Source organism: Desmodus rotundus, chromosome 5 (genome assembly GCF_022682495.2).
Source record: "Desmodus rotundus isolate HL8 chromosome 5, HLdesRot8A.1, whole genome shotgun sequence".
NCBI classification, from domain to species: Eukaryota; Metazoa; Chordata; class Mammalia; order Chiroptera; family Phyllostomidae; genus Desmodus; species Desmodus rotundus.
The window spans coordinates 5,680,470-5,698,393 of NC_071391.1; the positions used below are offsets into that span (position 1 = coordinate 5,680,470).

Consider the following 17,924-nt stretch of genomic DNA (forward strand, 5'->3'; position numbering starts at 1 on the left):
GATAGATTACTATGTCCATTTCACTTAGCTCTGTTTCTGGAGTTTTGATCTGTTTTTTCATTGGGGCCATGTTTGTCTCCTCATTTTGGCAGCCTCCCTGTGTGTGTTTCTATGTATCAGGTAGAGCTGCTTTGACTCCATGTCTTGGTAGTGTGGCCTAATGTAGTAGGCGTCCTGTAGGATCCAGTGGCACAGCTGCTTCTACCACCCAGGCTGGGTACTCAAGATACGTCCTTCTTATGGGCTGAGTACACCCACCTCTTCTAGTTAAGCCTTGGTTATAGTTGACAGATCAATGGAAGGGATTTACCCAGGCCAGTTAGCTATAAGGACTAGCTGTGACCGCCGACCTCCACCCTCTACCTGCTGTGCAGGGGCAGGGTGGTGGGGCTTCTGTGTGGTCTGTAGCTGTCCACTGGGTGCACTGGCCCTGGGTTTCCTGGGTGGTGCAGGCCAAGGTCAGCCCCCACTTGTGTTTTGCCTGGGACTACCCCACCTGAGCTGTAGAGCAATCTGAGATGGCTGCTACTTGTTTTGGGCTTGGAGATTCCCAGTAGAAGCCAAGCAGTGAATCTTGGCTAGCTGCTGCTAGTGCTGGGCCTGGGGTTCACTGAGACCCTGCTTGTTCCAGAGGATTTAGGAAGTTGTGCAGCAAGAGCCAAGACCAGCCATTCATATGCAAAAGCAGCTTGGGTGGGCCAGTAAGCTGGGTGGGGCAGAGTCTCTGAGGATCTCTAAGACAGTATATCCTCAGTCTTAATCCTCAGTCTCAGCTATAATGCTTTTTTTCTGTCAACATTTTCCTAAGAAGAACTCTCAAGATTTCAGGAGGACAGAAAGTACTAAGGTGAGGGGACTCTTCCGTGTTTCAGAAGTAGGCCTGACCTCTGCCCTAGGGCTTTTGCCCTTTTGGTTCCCACTGCCAACCTTATTAGATTCTTTCATTAGGGCCAGTGCAGCAGGATTTAGCCCCAAACCATAGTTTCACTAAATTCGTAAGAATCATTCCCTCAAGCTAGAAATCAGAGCTGGACCCTCTGAATTCCGTATCTACCCTGACCAGAAGAGGGTGAGAGATTGTCTCCTTTATTCCTAGTTTCCTTTCACTTAAAAAAAAAATCCTCATCCGAGGATATGTTTATTAATTTGAGAGAGAGTAAGGGATAGAGAGGGACAAAGAGAAATGTTCACATGAGAAGCAGGGATCGGTTGGCTGCCTCGCATGTGCGCACCCCTGCTGGGGATCAAACCCATCACCTACGTATGTGCCCTGCCTGGGGATCAAACCCGCAGCCTTTGATGTACAGGACGACGCTCCAACCAACTGAGCCACTTGGCCAGGGCTCCTTTCACTTTTATCGGAATATGACTTAAGTGGCTGTGTATGTGGTCCAAAATGTGATGGTTTGTGGAAAAGCTCATGTCGGAAATACCAGCTTATGTTAGAGTGGAGGCTGTATCCTAACTTCCCTAGAGCTTGCCATGCTTCTTCCTCCCAGACCTACCTTGATGGTCTGCAGCCCCTTGCTGTAGAATTCTTCACCAGCAAAACGGCTCAAGGAACTCCCCAGCACCGCTGGGTGGTTGGGCCCTCAGGTTCTGCCCAGGTGAGGGGAGTGGTGAGTTGGCAGAGATTCTCAAAGAAAATATATGAACCACGTGTCTGACTGTCAGGGTGTCTACCAGAAATGTGGGCTTGGGACCAGGTTGTAGGATGTCCAAGGAAGCCTTGTAAAGTGATAGCACAGGAGAAATCGTGAGATTACGCTGTAGCATGCTGGTTGCTTATGCTGTGGTCGTGTTTCTCCTGCTCCAGCTCTAGCCATGCTGATCATATTTATTTGTTAATGGCACTGTGCCTTTGTACTTCCTGTCCCTGTCTGGAATGCCCTTCTTTTCACCACCTCCTCTCCCCCAGTAACCCCCATTATGACAGAATCCCACTCGTACATCACAGCTCCATTCAAACAGCACTTCCATTGTGAAGTCTTCCTTGACTAACCTCCGCCTGCTCTATGCATATCCTCCTCATCAACCACAGCACTCTATAGATTCATGGGGCAGTCTTATCACCCTACCTTATAACACTTAGTCTGTATGTCAGCCTTACCACATAGACCATACATCTCTCCACAGGAAAGCCAGGGTTCTTCTGACTCCTGAAACCTCAATATTTATCCTTATTAATAGTTGGCATTCAGTAATATGGAATGATAAGTTAAACCCAGCTTGGTTTGTTCTGGCTCTTAAGTCACGTGATTTTAGCAGGACAGTGGTTTGGAAGCTGAAGTGGGAAAAGGACTGTCATTAAGACAGAAATCTAGAACCTGCCTGGGCAGTCAGAAGCCAGGCCCCAGCACTGTGAGAAATCAGCTCACCAGCAAATAGCATTCAGACTCCCAGGCTGTATTGGAGTAAAGTTTAAAACTTTTCTTGGCCCTCTTTTTATAGAACAAGGAAAGAAAAACCCAGCAGGAATGTCAGGAGACCCCAGCATTTGGTGTCGCAGATGTCCAGGAACAGGGTAGGTGCTGGGAAATTCATTTATTGTCCTTTAATAATTGTCCTGTTCCCTTTAGTTTTCTGGTAAGCAGAGCAGCACAGAGCTCTGAGTCTTCGTGTGCTCAGTGGGTGATGTGCCTTGTTCCCATGGAGGTGCCCCCTGGCCACCCTCCAGTCTGGGCCTGGCCCTTGAGTTATAGAAGCCACCCCTCATCCAGCTCCCAAGAGGAGGGAAGGGAGGCAATGCATGTCCTTTCCGTGCTTTCGATAGTGGAACTGATGCTCCCAGTGTTTCAGAGCATTTCCGTGTGGGGTGGTGTATTTCGCTTTTCTGTCTTAATGGAGAACGATCTCAGGGAAACTGTCTCTTCACCTCTTCCCTTCGGGCGTCAGCGTTAACACTGAAGGTGCAGCGGATGCTGGGCAAGGCCAGGAATGCATGTCCGAGTGTTGTCCTCCAGTTTGCTGATCTTCTAACCAGCATGGGGATTCTGTATGGACTGCAGTTATCACAGAGGCAGGGATGTAGTGAGCAAGGGAGTTCTTCAACAAGTTGTCATCCATGTGAGGACACCAGCTGTGGTGGGTGGCTGGGAATTGAATAGTGTAAGAATATCGGGCAGGGACAATACTCCAGGGACAGAATAGCATCTTCTGAGTGAGATGAAATTGGGAAAGTCAGAACAAACAAGTCACCTGGCTTCAAAAATCCAGGTGTGAGGCCACCCTTGGCTCATGCTGTGAGTGCCCTGCCTCTGCTCCCATGAACTTAGCCTACGGACCAAGAGCTTCCCCTGCCTGCATGTTTTCCTTGCAGATTCTAGGTGGGAGGACAGCCAGGCAGGGGATATTATCCCGTCAGGGCAGCAGAGCAGTCCATCTCCACCAGGACGTGCAGACCTGGGAACCAGCGGCTTCTTTGCGTTTTTAAGGTAAGACAGACTTCTCTCCTGCCATCCAGCTGCGACCCAGAATGAAATACCTCCCCAGTTGGCCTCACTGAGTCTCGGGAAATTAGAATAGAAAGATAGCAGATTCCCTGCACAATCTCTGCTTTGTTTAGGAGAGATGATGCAGATGAGATTGAGCACAAGGACTCTAACTGGGAATTAATTTTTTTTAATTTTTAAAATATTTATTTATTTTTAGAGAGGGAGGGAGGGAGGAAGAAAGAGAGGGAGAGAAAATACCGATCAATTGCCTCTTGCGCACCCTCCAACTTCAGACCTTGCCCGCAACCCAGGCGTGAGCCTTGACAGGGAATCAAACCATCAACCTTTCGGTCCGCAGGCCGGCACTCAGTCCACGGAGCCACACCAGCCAGGGCCCTTAACTGTGGATTTAATAAAAACTGCATTTTGTCCATTTTCACACAGCCCATCCCACCCAGTGTGCCCAGCCTTGGGCCTGGTCCCATAAATACTGCCTGGACAGAGACTGGTCTCATTGTATTTGGCTCATTTAGATGATTTGGTGACCAAAATGCTTCTCTTCTCCCCTCTGAATCTAGGCTGTGTCTGCAGAGTTACTTTTGCAGAGGACAGTTAGCATATCCCTGTATCCATCTAGAGCTCAGCCATCCCGTTGCAGTTCTGTTTCCCCGCCTGAGGATAATCTAATTTGTAACGTTTCCAAATGCTGTTCCAGACTCGAATTTCCATTCATTGGTTCCCCAGAGCAAAAATGCCCTAGCTAATGGAGCCCTAATGCGACCTGGGAGAAGAGAATGGGACCTCTAGAGCCTCAACCTGTTCCGCTTGCTTTCTTGCAGCTCTCTCTTCCCGTTTCGATATTTCTTCAGAAGGAGCAGCCAGTGAGCCTTCCACACACGACGGTGGCAAGAGTGCCCTCTCCCAGTGATTGTCCTCTGCTTGCCGCAAACTCCCTGAGTCCCGTTGGTTTGCCTTGTCCTTTTCCCCTTTCCAATGAAATGTTTTTTTTTCAATTTAAGACAGTAGAAACAGAATGGAACTTTCTAAAATGTTCTAGTTTGACAATTGTACTGTTCTGAGGTTCAATTTAGGTCTTTCATCTCTGGCACTTAGGATCCTAAGACAATAAATTATTTATGAGCAGTTATTGACTGGGTTCAGTAAAATAGAGTGTGAGAGAGAGCAAATTCTTCCTGCAAGATACAGGGAAGCGATGCCTGAAACCTGCCCCGGGTGGGCGTACCTGCTTGTTGACGTGGCAGTGAGGGGGTGGGGTCTGAACCGCACAGCAGACTTTACAGTCCCCTGCTGGGGTTAGGGAGCGGGGTCTTGCAAGACTCGCTGATCTGGGTCCTGCTGACCCTCAAAAGTCATCCTCTGCGGGGCACCCAGCTTGGCCCAAAGGGCAGCCTCTCGGTAGGTAAATGCTTCCCACCCACCTGTCCCTCTGGCTTTTGACAGTGACGCAGGTAAGTTTATCGAATTACCCAAGTTGGTCCAGGTTAGGGCCCCTGGAGAAGACCAGGGCCCTGAGTTCTGTCGTCTTGTAACCCAGGGGCTGATCCGTGACAGACAGGTTAGGTTTGTGTTGTATGGCCACAGAGGAGGGAAGTAATTGTTGGGAATTTATGGAAACTCATTTTAGCTAGGACGAAGGAATCACTTTTTTAACCGCTAGAGATATTTACTATTAGAATGGACCATCTTGTGAAGTAATGCACCGTTGTCACCTCTGGTCTTCCAACAGCTGATGTATCTGTCAGGTGCTGGAAGGTTCCCATGATGTTGGGGCTGGACCGCTTGGGTCCCTTGGCCATTCCTTGTTTTGCTGCCTTCACCTTGGGTGGGGAGAAGAGAAGAGGTGGCTGCTGCAAAGGGGCCTGGGCTCTGGGGAGAGGAGGGCTGAAGGGGAAGCCGCCACCTATCAGGACCGGAGGACTAGGGGCAAGTTGCATTTACAGCCTCTGCCCTGCTGTCCCAAACATGACCCGCTTCACGAAGTGCCGAAAGGCACGACTCCAGAATCTGGAGGCCTGAGAGCATTCTGACTCTTGACTAGCTTACAACGAAGCCGCAGCTAAGTCGCTTTCTCTCTGGTTCTTATTTTCTCATCTGGAAAACGAAGGAGTAGGATTTGTTGGGCTCTCCAGTGGCTTCCAGCCCTGGCAGCCTGTGCGGCTGGCTCTGACCTTCTGAGCAGCTTGGTGAGGGCCAGATCACCACAGGCTTCCTTCTGGTTTCCACCCCCACCTCAGTCCTGCAACGACTGTTAACCAGGGGTCTTTTTCCAACTTGCCGCATTCTTGTCCCAAGTCTCATTTAGCACCATGCATGGCTGCAGGAGAACTGGGTTCCCACCTGGCCCTGACAGTAACTGGCTGTGTGACCTTTAGAAACATTCCTCCTCTGAGCCTCAGCTGCCTCACCTGTAACCAGAACCGGAGCTGGACTGAACTGTGGGATTTGCTGGGATCCACCTCTTCAGGCTCTTCCAGGAGTCAGGTCCCGGTTGTTCCAGGGACTGAGGTGGGGGTGGGGGGTGCCCACTTTGTAGCTGACCCCCAGATGAAAAAGCCCTCCATTTGATAGTGCAAGTGAAGCTCTGAAATGGACTTAGAAGTCCCCTCTCCCTCTGGCTCTGCCACCAAGCACATCTCAGGAGATGGCTTCTGGTGTCATCCCCCTTGTGCACATGAACCTCCCCAGACCCTGTTCTCTGCAGTGGGGTAAGGAGGCAGGCAGGGCTGAGTTTAGTAGTTTTAAGGTTGGGAGTTGAGGCCCCCAATATGGGAGTGTCCTGCCCAAGGCCACACAGCAAAGAGAAGCCAGATGGCCACAATTAGGCCCAGTCTTGGGCCCACTCCACCAGCTCCTGGGCTTTTCTGCACACCTCGCTTGCCCCAGCCCCGGACCTCGGGCAGCTTTTGGACAGAGGAGAAGCAGAAAGCAGCAGAAGCCATCCTCCTAGGACCACACCTCAGACTAGGGCAGGATCTCCTAGGTGGGATTGCTCTGAGGCCTCTGGCAGGACTGCAGCCTGAAAGCCAATCTCCAAGAGGGTGTGGCTTCCAAATGTGGGCAAATAAAAATCTGGAGAACCAGCACCGGCCAGAGACTAGCAGCAGGCACAGGAGCCACGCAGCAAGCCATTCAGTTCCCAGGCCTTGGAAGTGGTAAGCCCCCAAGGCAGGAGGAGCCCTGAGAAGGCCTGGGGTCCTGCAGGCCAAGATGGGGCAGATGGAGGGAGGCAGATATTTGTGCCCTGTGTGGTGGCAGAAATGCAGGGGGAAATCACCACCGTGGGCTGACACACAGTGGGCTGACACATCCAGAAACAGTGGCTCACACTGACACCCACCTAGAGAGACACAGGTGCAGGGAAAAGACAGCCCCACCCACAGGCTCGCCTCACCCCAGTCGGACAGGCCAACCTAGCCTTGCTGATTCACCTGGAAGCAGGCGGCCTTTAAAGAACTCCCTGTCCACCTGCAGACATCTGCCTGCCCGCTGTGTTTCAGATGCCCATGGCGTCCCCCCAAACCCTGCTTTCCTGCCTGCTGTTCCTGGTGATCACTGAAGGCTGGGGTCAGCAGGCGGCCATCCCAGGCTGCCACTTGCACCGTGAGTAACCCTGGGCGCAGAGAGCTGGGTGGGAGCAAAAATGCTGATGGCCTGGGTGGAGGGGCAGGCAGCCCCCTTGACAGACCCGCACTGAGGGCGCAGGCCACAGGAGCTAGGCGAGTCTTCGCAGAGGTGCTGTCTACCACTCGCCTGTCTCCTTCTAGCCTTCAATGTGACAGTGCGAAGTGACCGCCAAGGCACCTGCCAGGGCTCCCATGTGGTACAGGCTTGTGTGGGCCACTGTGAGTCCAGCGCCTTCCCTTCCCGGTACTCCGTGCTGGTGGCCAGCGGCTATCGACACAATGTCACCTCCGTCTCTCAATGCTGCACCATCAGTGGCCTGAGGAAGGTGAGGGTGCCCAGCCCCACGGTGGCTCATTGAGGGCTGGGGGAGACGGGACGGGGGTCTAAAGCGGCCTGAGGAAGGAGACTGGAACGTGGATCCCTCTCCCCTACAGGTGAAGGTGCAGTTGCAGTGTGGGGGGGACCGGAGGGAGGAGCTAGAGATCTTCACGGCCAAGGCCTGCCAGTGTGACATGTGTCGCCTCTCACGCTTCTAGCCCACCCTTGCCCCACCTCTCTCCGCTTGGTCAGAGGGACTGAGTTGGAGGACTTCCCATTTATCCTCAGCCTCATTGAGGACAGCAGCTCCCACCCGCTTAAGATTCAGTGACTGTTTCCTCCTGAAAAGAGGGGCGCTTCTGCCTCTTCCCTGCCTCTGCCTGGCCTCCTAACCAGTCTTTCATCATTTCACTTTCCTCTTGGTCCCCATCCCTTAATAAAGCAAGCAGTCCTCGAGTTTCTGTCTTTATTAAGTCTACCCCCAGCCAGGGGAAGGGGGACAGACCAGGGGAACAGTGACTCCACCTTGCCTCAGGACATGGGGAATCTCTTCTGCCTGTGCCCTCACCCCTCCCCCTGCCCAATAAATAAAAAGGGGACAAGAAAGTACAGGGGGAGGGAGGGGAGGGAGGGAGGGTGCCCCAGGCCCAGGACAGCGTCTGTGTTGGGGGTGAGCAGGGGAGAATAAATAGACCATGGAGCCCATGATAGGGTGAGGAAGGACCTCGCGCTGGCACGAGGTGGGAGGTGTGAGGAGCTGAGTCCCACTGCCCTCGGCCTGGAGCAGGGGCTGGGGACCTGCCTGCAGTCTGGGGCCCAGCTTCTCGGGGCAGGGAGATCCCTGATGGCAGCTTCTGGTCAAGCTTGCCCTGGTCAAGGCCTGCCACAAGGGCCTGAGAGTTCTGTTGCCAGAACCACCAGCTCCTCTCCTCCTCCCCCACAGTGAAAGCTGCCCACGCTGGGCCAGGCGGGGAGCCCTCCAAGCCCACTCTGGTGAGGCCAGGGGTAGGTGTGTGTCTCTCTGGGCCCCTGGGCAGGAGAGGGGATGGAGGGACTGATAGCTCTGGGTTGAGTGCCTCCCCTTCCACGGGATCTCTAGCTCTGACCCCCACTGGTGGCCACCTGATGTGTAAGGCGCTGGAGGGGGGCCTCTTTGGGCCCCTGGGTCCCCTGTAACCGGCGTAGCCGTAGCTCCTCCAGGCCTTGCCACAGCTCCTGACGCTCCTGGGCCTTCTGCTGCTCCCTGGGGGGAGAGGGTGAGGCAGCTCCCCTACCTGCAGCCCTGACTGCAGTCAGCCTACCGCACTACCGACTCATCCACAGGGGGGCTGACAGGAACCTCCCACTCCTGGAGGAGGTCACTGAGGACAGGCTGGCCATGGAGCAGATGGTTGAGCCTGGCCCTGAGTGGCAGCAGACTCCAGGGGGTCAAAGCTCCGTACCTGGAAGGGGCACCTGGGAGGGTGACTGGACAATGCAGTGGGGAGGTGGGCATGAGCGGGCCAGCACTTGCCAGGGATGTGAGGAGGGACTTTAAATATCTGATCAGATCAGATGTGGGGTCATCCTCCCGGGCTCCCTCCCCTCCAACCGTGAGAAGGCAGTTCCTTACTCCTTGTCGCCCCTTCCTCAGCGCCCAGGCCCCCAGCACTCACTGCTGCTTTTCCAGCTTATAGGAGGCGGTGAGCTCATCGAACAGCTTCCCATTCATCTCCATGAAGGTCTTGAGCACATTGTAGATCAGAGATACGATGGTTCTTGGCAGGTCGAGGGAGAGGAGTGAGGCGGTGACAGCAACTTCAGTTTGGCCCCACCTCCCCATGCAGAGCTCTGTCCATCCCTGTGTCCTGAACGCAGTGCGCAGCGTGCAGTGCAGCAGCCGCAGGCACCAGGCACTGGCTTCTGCCTGCCACTCCCACTGCCCCTCAGCTCCCCTCGGGCAGACGCCTTCCCTCGTTCTCTCCAGCTCGGGGTAACCCCAGGTCTGGACTGACACACCCTGGACCCAGCTTCTGTGGGTTAGGTCAAGGCCTGGGCACTCACTGATTCCAGTGCTCCTTGGAGACTTGGTAGAGGGTCCCAAACACAGCAGGCAGCACAGTGTGGCAGTTGTCCTCGATGAGGCTCAGGATATACTCGTTGTTCCAGAAGTACAGAGCCCGCTCTGCAACCTGGGGCAGCGAGATGGCACAGTGAGCGCCCGGCGGGGGCTTCCCTGCATGTGCAAGGGCTGGTATCCACCCCCGCCCCAAGCCCAGGGCACCTGCCCTCCTCACACCCCCTCCTCGGACTCATCTGTCCCACTGGAGGAAGCAATGTGACGAGGGAGCGGGAACACTGGATTTGGCCTCCAGTGCTCAGGGTTGAATCCTAGCTCCTCTACACATTGGCCACCTGACCGTGGGCAAGGCATTCAACCTCTTGGCCTGTTTTCTCATCTGTAAAATGGGGCTAATAATGTCTACCTCCCCAGGGCTATTGTAAGAATCAAAAGAGGTGTGTTGAACTAAAGTACCAGAATCACTGTGAGGGAGAACTGACTTCCACCAGAGAATGGGAGACAGTCTGCACACACACGTGGAAGAACACTAGTTATAGCCAGCCTTGTGACGCGGGGACCTGGCTGGGCCCTGAAGTGGGACTAATGAAACTGAAAGCCACCAGCAAAAGGAGAGAAGTGGTGACAGCCCCAGTGGACTGCATTATTACAGTGCAGTCCACGTACTTTCTACACTACACCCTGCGAAGGCCTCACCACCACCCTCTGGAGAGGTCACTGTTGGCCCACGTTACAGATTCGGAAGCGTAACCACACCCAGAGTGGCAAAGTGATCTGCCCAAGGCCCCTCGGCCGATGGGAGGCTTGACCCAGGGCCTCTTCACTCTAAGTCCAGCGTCTCCCCATTACCCGACTCAAGGAGGGCCCAGAGGGCAGACGGACCCAAGTTGGCCCAACTGGCCAACCTTCCTAGTCCATTCCCGGGCTCCCATCCTCACCAGTCCCCACCGGTACCTGGAAATGGGGGCTGGACACACAGCGAGCCACCTGCTTGAAGAGGGGCTCCTGGATCTTCACAAACTGGGAGGGCTCGATGACATCAAGAATCTCTTCCATCTCCCCCAGGAACATCACCTGCAGAGGGGGAAGGACACAGGGCAGTGGTTCCACCTCCCCTGCCACATGCCCGACCGCCCTCTGGAAGCTGAGCTCTCCCAACCTCCCTCTGGTGGTGTTCCAAGCCCGATTGCGTACCTCCTTCTGGGTGCAGGTTTTCGGCCAGTATTTGAGCAGCCCCCGGATCACCTGTGGGAGGGGAGGCAGAAAGGAGTCAGACCTGCAGGGACGGACACTTGCCTCTTCCCCCCGAGGTACTCACATGCTCTGTCAAGGTGGCATCCTTTTCCAGGAACTGCACCACACAGTATGCCAGCTGGGGTCGGGGGGAGAAGACTGGGGTCAGGAGAGGACCGGGATGGGGTGCCAGACGCTTGCTCACTTCCTGTGTCCACCCTTATTCACCAAGCATCTCCTGACAGCCTAGGATGCCCCAGGCACCACGCTTGGTGTGTGGGGACACAGTGGTGGTCTCACAGGGCTAATGTTCAGCAAACCAGTCCTCATAAGTTTTAGACAGTTCCATGATGAAAATCTGTATCTCAGTCTACGGGAATATGGATGGCGGGGACTTCAACCCTGGCCAGGGCAGGGCGAGAGGGAGGGGCTGGGCAGCTTCACAGAGCTGGTGCCCGGCAGCCTTTAAGGGTCACGGAGATGCTCTAAGGCGGACAGAACAGAATTAGTGGAGAAAGAGAAGGTGAGAGAGGGTGCCCCAAATTGGTGACGTAATGTGGCTGAAGCCAGAGTGTCAGGTTGAGCCAGGTGACTGCGCTGACTCCATCAGCTCTCTGCTGGGCAGGGCCAGGCCTGGGCCTTACCTGGGCGTGAAAGACGGAGAGCGACTTCACGGAGTGCAGGGGGATCAGGACCCGAACCAGAAACTGCTTGTGCTCGGTCTTCAGGGGCAGCGCAAAGCCATTGATAATGCTGAGGAGGGGGGCAGAAGAGAGGAGTGGGGCTCAGACGACCAGGCCTCAGTCCTTCCTCCCAGAATGCCAATGCTCTGGCTGAGGCCCAGGGAGAGTCACCTTCCTAAGATCTCTAGCAGCTCAGCCACACCATTGAAGTGCTCGAATTCATAGATGAACCTGTGAGAGGAAGAGAAGGATGTGAGGGGCTCAGAGAGAGCGGAGCAGGCCCAGACCCTCCCAGCCATCCTGCCTGCCCACCCAACCCTGCACGCAAAGCCAACTCACTCCCAACCCAGAGGCCATGCTCCCTGCCCAAAACCCTATAACCAGGCCCCGCTGAGAGCCACACCCACCCCTGAGCCGCCCAGTGAGGGCCCCTAGCCCTCTTTACCTGGTCCCCACCCGGACAGCAGGCACCTCGCCTGGCCCCTTCCCTCTTCACGCCAGTCAACCAAACGGATGGCAAACACTTAGAGCATCTGCTCTGCGCTATGTACTTCTCTAAAGGATCCTGCGAGGCAGGGCTTACTAGATCCACTATACAGAGGAAGAACTCGAGGCTCAGTGGTTCAATGAAACTCGCCCCAAAGTTAATAAACCAGGGCTCTCAGGGGCTCCGAGCTCCTGAAGGACAGGGGTCCAGGTGCAGCCATTCTGCAGCTAATAACGATCAGAGCGAACACTTCAGAGTCCCGGGCTTGGTCCCGGTGCCATTCTCAGCGCTTTGGAGGCGCCGCCTCACGTCATCTTGATGAATGTCCCTGATACAGCTATTGCTCCCATTTGAGAGATAAGGAAACTAGGTGAGAGCTTAAATAATTTGTCCAAGAGCACCCAAACATTCGAACGCAACTCAAATACAGTCCAGAGCCAGTCCCAACTGCAAGGCCATGCCAGCATCGGAGCTCAACATGCATTTGCAGAAAGGATCTTCCAACAGGTCCTCACGGCTGAGCACAATAGGGGCAAAAGATTTAGGTCCTAGGCCCCCCTGGACGGACCTAATCCCTGCAAACCTCTACTTCTTTATCTGTAAAATGGAAATCAACATCCTTTCTCTGCTGACCTCACCGTCTTTGAATAATCAATATCAAGTGATACGTTGCCAAGAAAGAATTCAGTAAACCAGAGTTCCATGGGGCTGGCCAGCCTGGCAGCCTGTGCCCCGGCCTCCCCCACAGCTCTGCCCCTTCCTCTCCAGGCCTCCACGGGGCAGGCGGCAGGCACCTACCGGAGGAAGATGTGGCTGCACTGTTTGCGGATGTAGGCCCGGAGCCCCAGGAACTTGCCATAGACCCGGTGCAGGATAGTCTTGAGGTACTCACGCTCCCGAGGGTCCTCGCTGTCAAACAGCTCCAGGAGCTGTGGGACCCAGGGTCAAGGGTCAGGAGAGAGACCACGCCCCTCTGGGAGCCTGCCCCTGCCCCACGGCACCCCCCGGCCTGGGCTCCCCACTTCACCATCAGGACAAACTTTTGATCCACATATCTCTTGGCCACGGAGGGCTGGAAGTCTGGGCTCTCCAAGAAACGCAGGAAAAACTCATATACCAGCTGGGGGAGGGGACAGGCAAAAAGGTGAGTTAAGGAACAGACTCCCCCACTCGCCCTGCCCTATGGCCCTCGTCCTCTGTCCTCGGATCTTTATGGAAACTCAGACCCTTGCCTTCCCCGGCCCTCATACCTGCAGATGTGGCCACGAAGGCTCAAGGTTGGGCTCATCCTCTTCAGGGTCAAATTCAGGGTTCTCACTGGGTGGCAGGGTCCGGAAGATATTCACTGAGATCTGAGGGACAGAGTCAGATTCTTTAAGGAGCCCTCGAGGGCAGAAGCCAGGGGGTCCCTCATCCAAAATTGTGACGGGGCTCAGCACCTGCCCCAGTGAGCAAGTCACTCCTTGGCAGTCACTGCCTGAGGACAAAATTCATGGAAGCCCTGAGCCAGGGGCTGGGGACCCAGGGGTGGACAAGCCACATCCTTGCCCTCTGCTGGGTCCAGTCCAGTAGGGAAGACGAGATGGAAAGTAGTAAGGTCTGCAGATATTCTAGCCATCAGAAGGGAGATTTCTAGCTTGGGCATTGAGAGAGGCTTCAAGGAAGAAGCAGCACCTGAGCCGGGCACAGCGATAAGGGACTTGGAGCAGGGGCGTGGGGTGGGAGGCGGGGCACACCAAGCCTGGGGAGAGTATAAACAAAAGCGCAGGGTGAGACAGGCCCTGGGGGCTCTGACTGACCTACGCTGGCACTGGCCAGGTGCCGTGGTGGACAGTGCGGAGGGAAGATGTGGGACTTGCGGCCAAGCAGAAGAGTATTGGGTTTGTTCTCCACACAGGAGCCCACAGGCAGATCAGTCACATTCCTGTGCCACCCCTACCCTCCCCAGAGGCTGCGTGACGGGTGCTCACCATGCGGATGATGTCTGGGTAGACAGGCTCAATGAGGACCCCCCGGGTGCTCCCCACACACTCCACCAGCTCGTTGAGCGCTGCCCGCTTCACCTCCTTCCCCTTCAGGTCGGCCACACAGTCCAAGAAGTCAAACATCACCCCGCACTGGGCCAGCTTCCGGCTCAGCAGCTCATGCAGCTCAGAGGCCGGCACATCTGGGAAGGAGGGAGGGGCTGAGCCTGGGCGAACCCCATAATTCTTAGGGCAGCCTCCCCTACCCAGACCCCATGTTCTTGTGCTATCCCCATTCCTTCAGAGAGCAAACGACTCCTGTCCCACCCTCCATTCCTGGGGGGTAAAGGAGCTTCGTCTCTCCCTCCTAACTCTGACTCAGAGGGCATGATGGCCTGATGTGGAAGCAAGGTGACAGATCCTGGACACCTGGGCTTTCCACAGGTGCCCCCAAACAGCCACTGTCTCCCTCTCATAAGTGGTGCTCTGTTCCAAGAGGCAGAGGTAGGGTGGACGGTCAGACCTGAGGATCTCTAGGGTGCCCCTGGCACAGCCACTCAGGCCCTGTGTCCCAGAGGCAGGGAGACTGACTACACAGTGATCACAAGAAGCCACTCCAAACACCTGTTCCAGGACCCTGCCAGGCCTGGGTTGCTAGTGGGCTCCTGGAACCCAGGCTGTGGGCCCCACCCTTGGCCCTGGTCTGCCCCCCAGGGTGGCGCCACCTCCAGATGCCCCACCTCCAAGAATGACAGGCCAGTCAGGCCATGCGTCAGCAGAGAGGGCTGGGGGTGGGGGTCAGCTCGGAAGGTGGAGTCCCTGCCTGGAAGGGGCTATCCAAACTCCCTCTGACGCTTCTCCCTACCCCCTGCAGCTTGGCTTGTGATGCCCTGGCAGCAGCAGTTGGGCTCACCTTTGAGTAGGGGCAGTGGAGTGAGCTCCTGCTGGTTGCTCTGATAGCGGAACTGAGAAGAACTATGGGAGCGCCGGGGCCGGGCCCTGCGGAGGGAACGGCGGGAGAAGCCATCCACTTTGTCCGGTGGGGGCACAGGCGAGAGCCCCGGGGAAGAAGGGCTGGTAGGGGTACTCGCAGGGGGCAGCTTCGTCTCCATGACAGTGAGGCAGTGGTCAAGCCTTCAGAGACCCTGGGGTTCCCGCTCGCTCCGGCTGGCCCTGGAGGGTGTTGATCAAGGGTTGGCTGACTAACTTGGGCCCATCCTGGAGGGGGGGGCACAACCACAGTCCTGGGCCCCCCCCCCCAGGGCCTTCGGAAACTGCCCAGTCCTGGGGGGCAGGCACGGTAGAGAGGAGGATGGCTCAGGCCTCAGGTCCTTTCTGGGGGTCACGATGAGTCCAGTCAGGGTTCCCACCCTGGCTCTTTGAAAGCGAAGTCAGGGCAGAGAGAGATCAGAAAGGAAGAGAGAGAGAGAGAGAGCGCCTGTCAGTTTTTCCAGGAAAGCCAGCGTGTGGGTGAGTGCTGCTGAGTGCCCAAGCCCTCTTTTCCCTCCTGCCTTGCCCAGACCCCAAAGAGAGGTGCAGCCCCTTCAGTGGGAGCCGTGTCCCTCCCTTCGCTCAGACTGAATGGCCCAGCTCCAAACAACCCCTATCAGAATAGAGCCTATATCGCAAGACAGCCCCTGCCTAGATTGGGAACCGGGTCCTCATCGCTGGCCCCCAACAGAATGGGACCCCGTTGCTGCCCCACTAATCCCGCAACTGCAGACTTCGCGGAGAATGGGGATCCTATCCCCATGTCAGCTCCCTCCTAGGACCCTGCACCCTCCCCCACCTCAGCCTCTCCTTCCTCACTCTCCAAATCTCATCTGTTTCCCTGTGGGGGGGACACTCACTTCTCAGAAGCCCAGACGTTGGGCCCCAGACCCCAGGGGCTGCTGGTGGAGAGGGGGCAGCCGTTCAGAGCTTCTGCACAGCGGTTCCGCTCTGGGTGCTGGGCGGCGGCGCTCCTGGGTTCCCTCTCGAGCTCGGGGGCGGGGGGGGGTCAGAGCATGCCCCCCCAGCTCAGCGCCCGGTCGGGGGGAGGGCGCTCGGTGGGCTGGGGGCTGGCCGGGGCAGCGCACGGACCTCTCTGCAAGTCGCGGGACCCAACCCAGCGCAGCGCGTCGCCGCGGGAGCCCCAGTCTGTGCGCACCGGCACCCGCCGCCCAGCTGCTCAGGATGACATCAAGTCACCTCCCCCCTCCAGGCCCGCACCTCCCCGCGGGCAGGGGGCGGGGTGGGGGGGGGCTGCGTCAGGAAGCTCCGGGGCCGCTGGGAGATGTAGTCTCCGCACCGCTTAAAGGGGGGGTGCCAGACCAAAGGGGTAGCCCCGGCGAGCACCCAGGCACGAGGACGAGGCAGAGCGGAGTGAGGTTCAAACGGTGCTGGGCGCCTAGGTTCGTGGAAGGGAGGCCGCATAGGGAAAGAGGAGGACTCCGGGAGGTTGCACCAGGAAGCTAGGCGTGATGACAGGACAGTGACAGAGGCCCGATACTATGCCAGACCCCAAGATTTGGCGTGCTCCACCTGTGCCCCAGCCGTTCCACCCCGTGGGAACCCCACCTCATCCCAGAACGGCCAGACACTTTACAATCTCCTTGGAAACCGGCACTGGGCTGGTTAATAGTCTTTGGTGAGCCAATGCCTGCCGGGAGGGGTGTGGCACGCAGGAGACTGCTGGGAAATGCAGTCCATCCTCAGGCCTGCAGTCCCCCTCCCATTCCTTACTGTCTAAGGTGACATCATGTGTTGGGGTTTAAAGGGCCAGCCTTGGGTGCCAAAGCATCAGAGCTGGAGGTGCTCCCTGGCATTGCCACCACCCCCTGCAGGCAAGCTGGGCTGCCTGGACAGACCTCCCAGCCCCTCTGGGCCCTAAGATGTGGGGTCTCTTGTTGAAAAGCCTGTGCAGAGTATCCAAGGTAGAGATAGCATTCCAGGAGCTGGACATTCCTGCCAGAAGTTCCCTTGGCCCCTTCCTAGGACCCTGGACCCCAATACTCTTTATACACTCGAACTCCACGCCCCTACACTAAGCTGTGAAGTCGCCACCCAGAAGTTTTGCCTGGATGAACAATTAACTGGTCCATGTGAGCAAGAGGAGTGGGCAATGAGACCAGACAATGAAGTCACGGAGGGGGTTGGAGGCTGGGGCCCTTTTTGGAGTCCTCCCCACCCTGCCCAGGGCCTCGGTGAGCACCCAGTGCGCCAGGGCAACCACCCAGCCATCTTCCCTGTTGTTATGGAGCCTGGGTGCCGAAAGGTGCCCACCTGCTAGAGCAACTGAAAGCCAGGGACCCAGTTTAGCCAGGCTGGGATCCAGGACTATACCACTGGGGAGCTGGCCAGTGACCCCTTACTCAGAAATCTTCACCAGGCCTTGTTCATCTGGCCCTCGGCATCCTTGTCTGTCCATGGAACCCCATAATCTCCTCCTTGCCCAACTCCTAGGCTCAGGAGGTGAAGTCTCTGCCACATCCCTGCAGAAAAAACTGGGGGAGGGCAAGCCCACCTTGGAGCCTTCTACAGCCAGGTAAGGATCCCAAGTGCCAGAAGGGAGAAGGCTTTGCCCGAGGTCACACAGCTGTTATCAAAAGCTTGGTCCTGGGGCCAGACCTCCATCTCCCAGCCTAAGTCAGGAGGGGACCAGCTCCAAGCCCCCTGCGGGCAAGTGTCCTGGACTCAAGGTCAAGCTGACCAGGGAGGATCGATGGGTGCTTTGTATAATGGAGACCGGTCAGTCTGAGGACTGGGGAACTGAAGGGTGGAGGGCAGACACAAGACTTCCTGCAAGGAGTGGTATTTGAACTGGGTCTTGAAATAGATACTGTGTCACCTGGAGGTGCAGATGAAAATTCTTTTTTATCACCTTTATTGAGATAGCATACACATTCCAAAAAACCACCCATTTTGTTGTTTCATGGCTATACAGCAGCCGTTTTGCAAGACGAAGAAGTTTTCAAGACTGATTGCACATCAGTGTGGATATGTTTAACACTACTGAATTACACACTTAGGGTTAAGGTGGTAAAATTTATGGTATGTGTCTTCTACCATAATTTAAACAAGATGCAAAATCAAGGCCCTCTACCATGGACCAAGTCAAAA

At 56.1% G+C, this 17,924-nt stretch overlaps 3 protein-coding genes across 6 annotated transcripts in view; 2 read left to right on the plus strand and 1 right to left on the minus strand.

Moving 5' to 3' along the window:
- MAJIN (membrane anchored junction protein) overlaps positions 1–4,533 on the plus strand; it is a 35,483-nt gene extending 30,950 nt beyond the window's left edge. The window contains exons 13-15 of the mRNA XM_045183493.2: positions 2,452–2,524; positions 3,320–3,434; positions 4,274–4,533. Of these exons, the coding sequence (XP_045039428.1) occupies positions 2,452–2,524; positions 3,320–3,434; positions 4,274–4,319 (234 nt within the window). The 3' untranslated portion in view covers positions 4,320–4,533. The remainder of the gene's footprint in view (positions 1–2,451; positions 2,525–3,319; positions 3,435–4,273) is intronic.
- A 220-nt stretch (positions 4,534–4,753) lies between these two features.
- Positions 4,754–7,740, plus strand: GPHA2 (glycoprotein hormone subunit alpha 2). Of its 2 annotated transcripts, none has more exons than XM_024574077.3 (4): positions 4,754–4,850; positions 6,953–7,055; positions 7,220–7,404; positions 7,514–7,740. In XM_024574077.3, the coding sequence occupies exons 2-4, from the start codon at positions 6,953–6,955 to the stop codon at positions 7,613–7,615; spliced, it is 390 nt and encodes a 129-aa protein (XP_024429845.2). In that variant the 5' UTR covers positions 4,754–4,850; the 3' UTR covers positions 7,616–7,740. The 2 variants fall into 2 exon arrangements, with proteins under 2 accessions (XP_024429845.2, XP_045039231.2); XM_045183296.3 differs by lacking the exon at positions 4,754–4,850 and adding an exon at positions 6,563–6,607.
- A 109-nt stretch (positions 7,741–7,849) lies between these two features.
- PPP2R5B (protein phosphatase 2 regulatory subunit B'beta) lies at positions 7,850–16,039 on the minus strand. 3 transcript variants are annotated; one of them, XM_045183294.3, is made up of 14 exons: positions 15,674–16,039; positions 14,737–14,996; positions 13,830–14,026; positions 13,110–13,211; positions 12,887–12,979; positions 12,658–12,788; positions 11,544–11,603; positions 11,334–11,442; positions 10,775–10,828; positions 10,651–10,701; positions 10,411–10,530; positions 9,441–9,568; positions 9,053–9,244; positions 7,850–8,640 (listed from the first exon to the last, which is right to left on the minus strand). In XM_045183294.3, the coding sequence occupies exons 2-14, from the start codon at positions 14,933–14,935 to the stop codon at positions 8,493–8,495; spliced, it is 1,584 nt and encodes a 527-aa protein (XP_045039229.1). In that variant the 5' UTR covers positions 14,936–14,996; positions 15,674–16,039; the 3' UTR covers positions 7,850–8,492. The 3 variants fall into 3 exon arrangements, with proteins under 3 accessions (XP_045039229.1, XP_045039228.1, XP_024429844.1); XM_045183293.3 differs by having other exon boundaries at positions 14,737–15,200; XM_024574076.4 differs by having other exon boundaries at positions 9,053–9,154; positions 14,737–15,200; positions 15,674–16,032.
- Positions 16,040–17,924: the final 1,885 nt, after the last annotated feature.

Bases quoted from the DNA above. Each gene is read 5' to 3' on its own strand.
- GPHA2 (XM_024574077.3), top strand. From the start codon at position 6,953: ATGCCCATGGCGTCCCCCCAAACCCTGCTTTCCTGCCTGCTGTTCCTG. The intron at 7,056-7,219 runs GTGAGTAACCCT...GTCTCCTTCTAG, and splicing joins CCCAGGCTGCCACTTGCACC to CCTTCAATGTGACAGTGCGA. The intron at 7,405-7,513 runs GTGAGGGTGCCC...TCTCCCCTACAG, and splicing joins CCATCAGTGGCCTGAGGAAG to GTGAAGGTGCAGTTGCAGTG.
- PPP2R5B (XM_045183294.3), bottom strand. From the start codon at position 14,935: ATGGAGACGAAGCTGCCCCCTGCGAGTACCCCTACCAGCCCTTCTTCC. The intron at 10,829-11,333 runs GTAAGGCCCAGG...CCCCGACCCCAG, and splicing joins TCTCCGTCTTTCACGCCCAG to CTGGCATACTGTGTGGTGCA. The intron at 10,531-10,650 runs GTACGCAATCGG...CCCCCTCTGCAG, and splicing joins AAACCTGCACCCAGAAGGAG to GTGATGTTCCTGGGGGAGAT.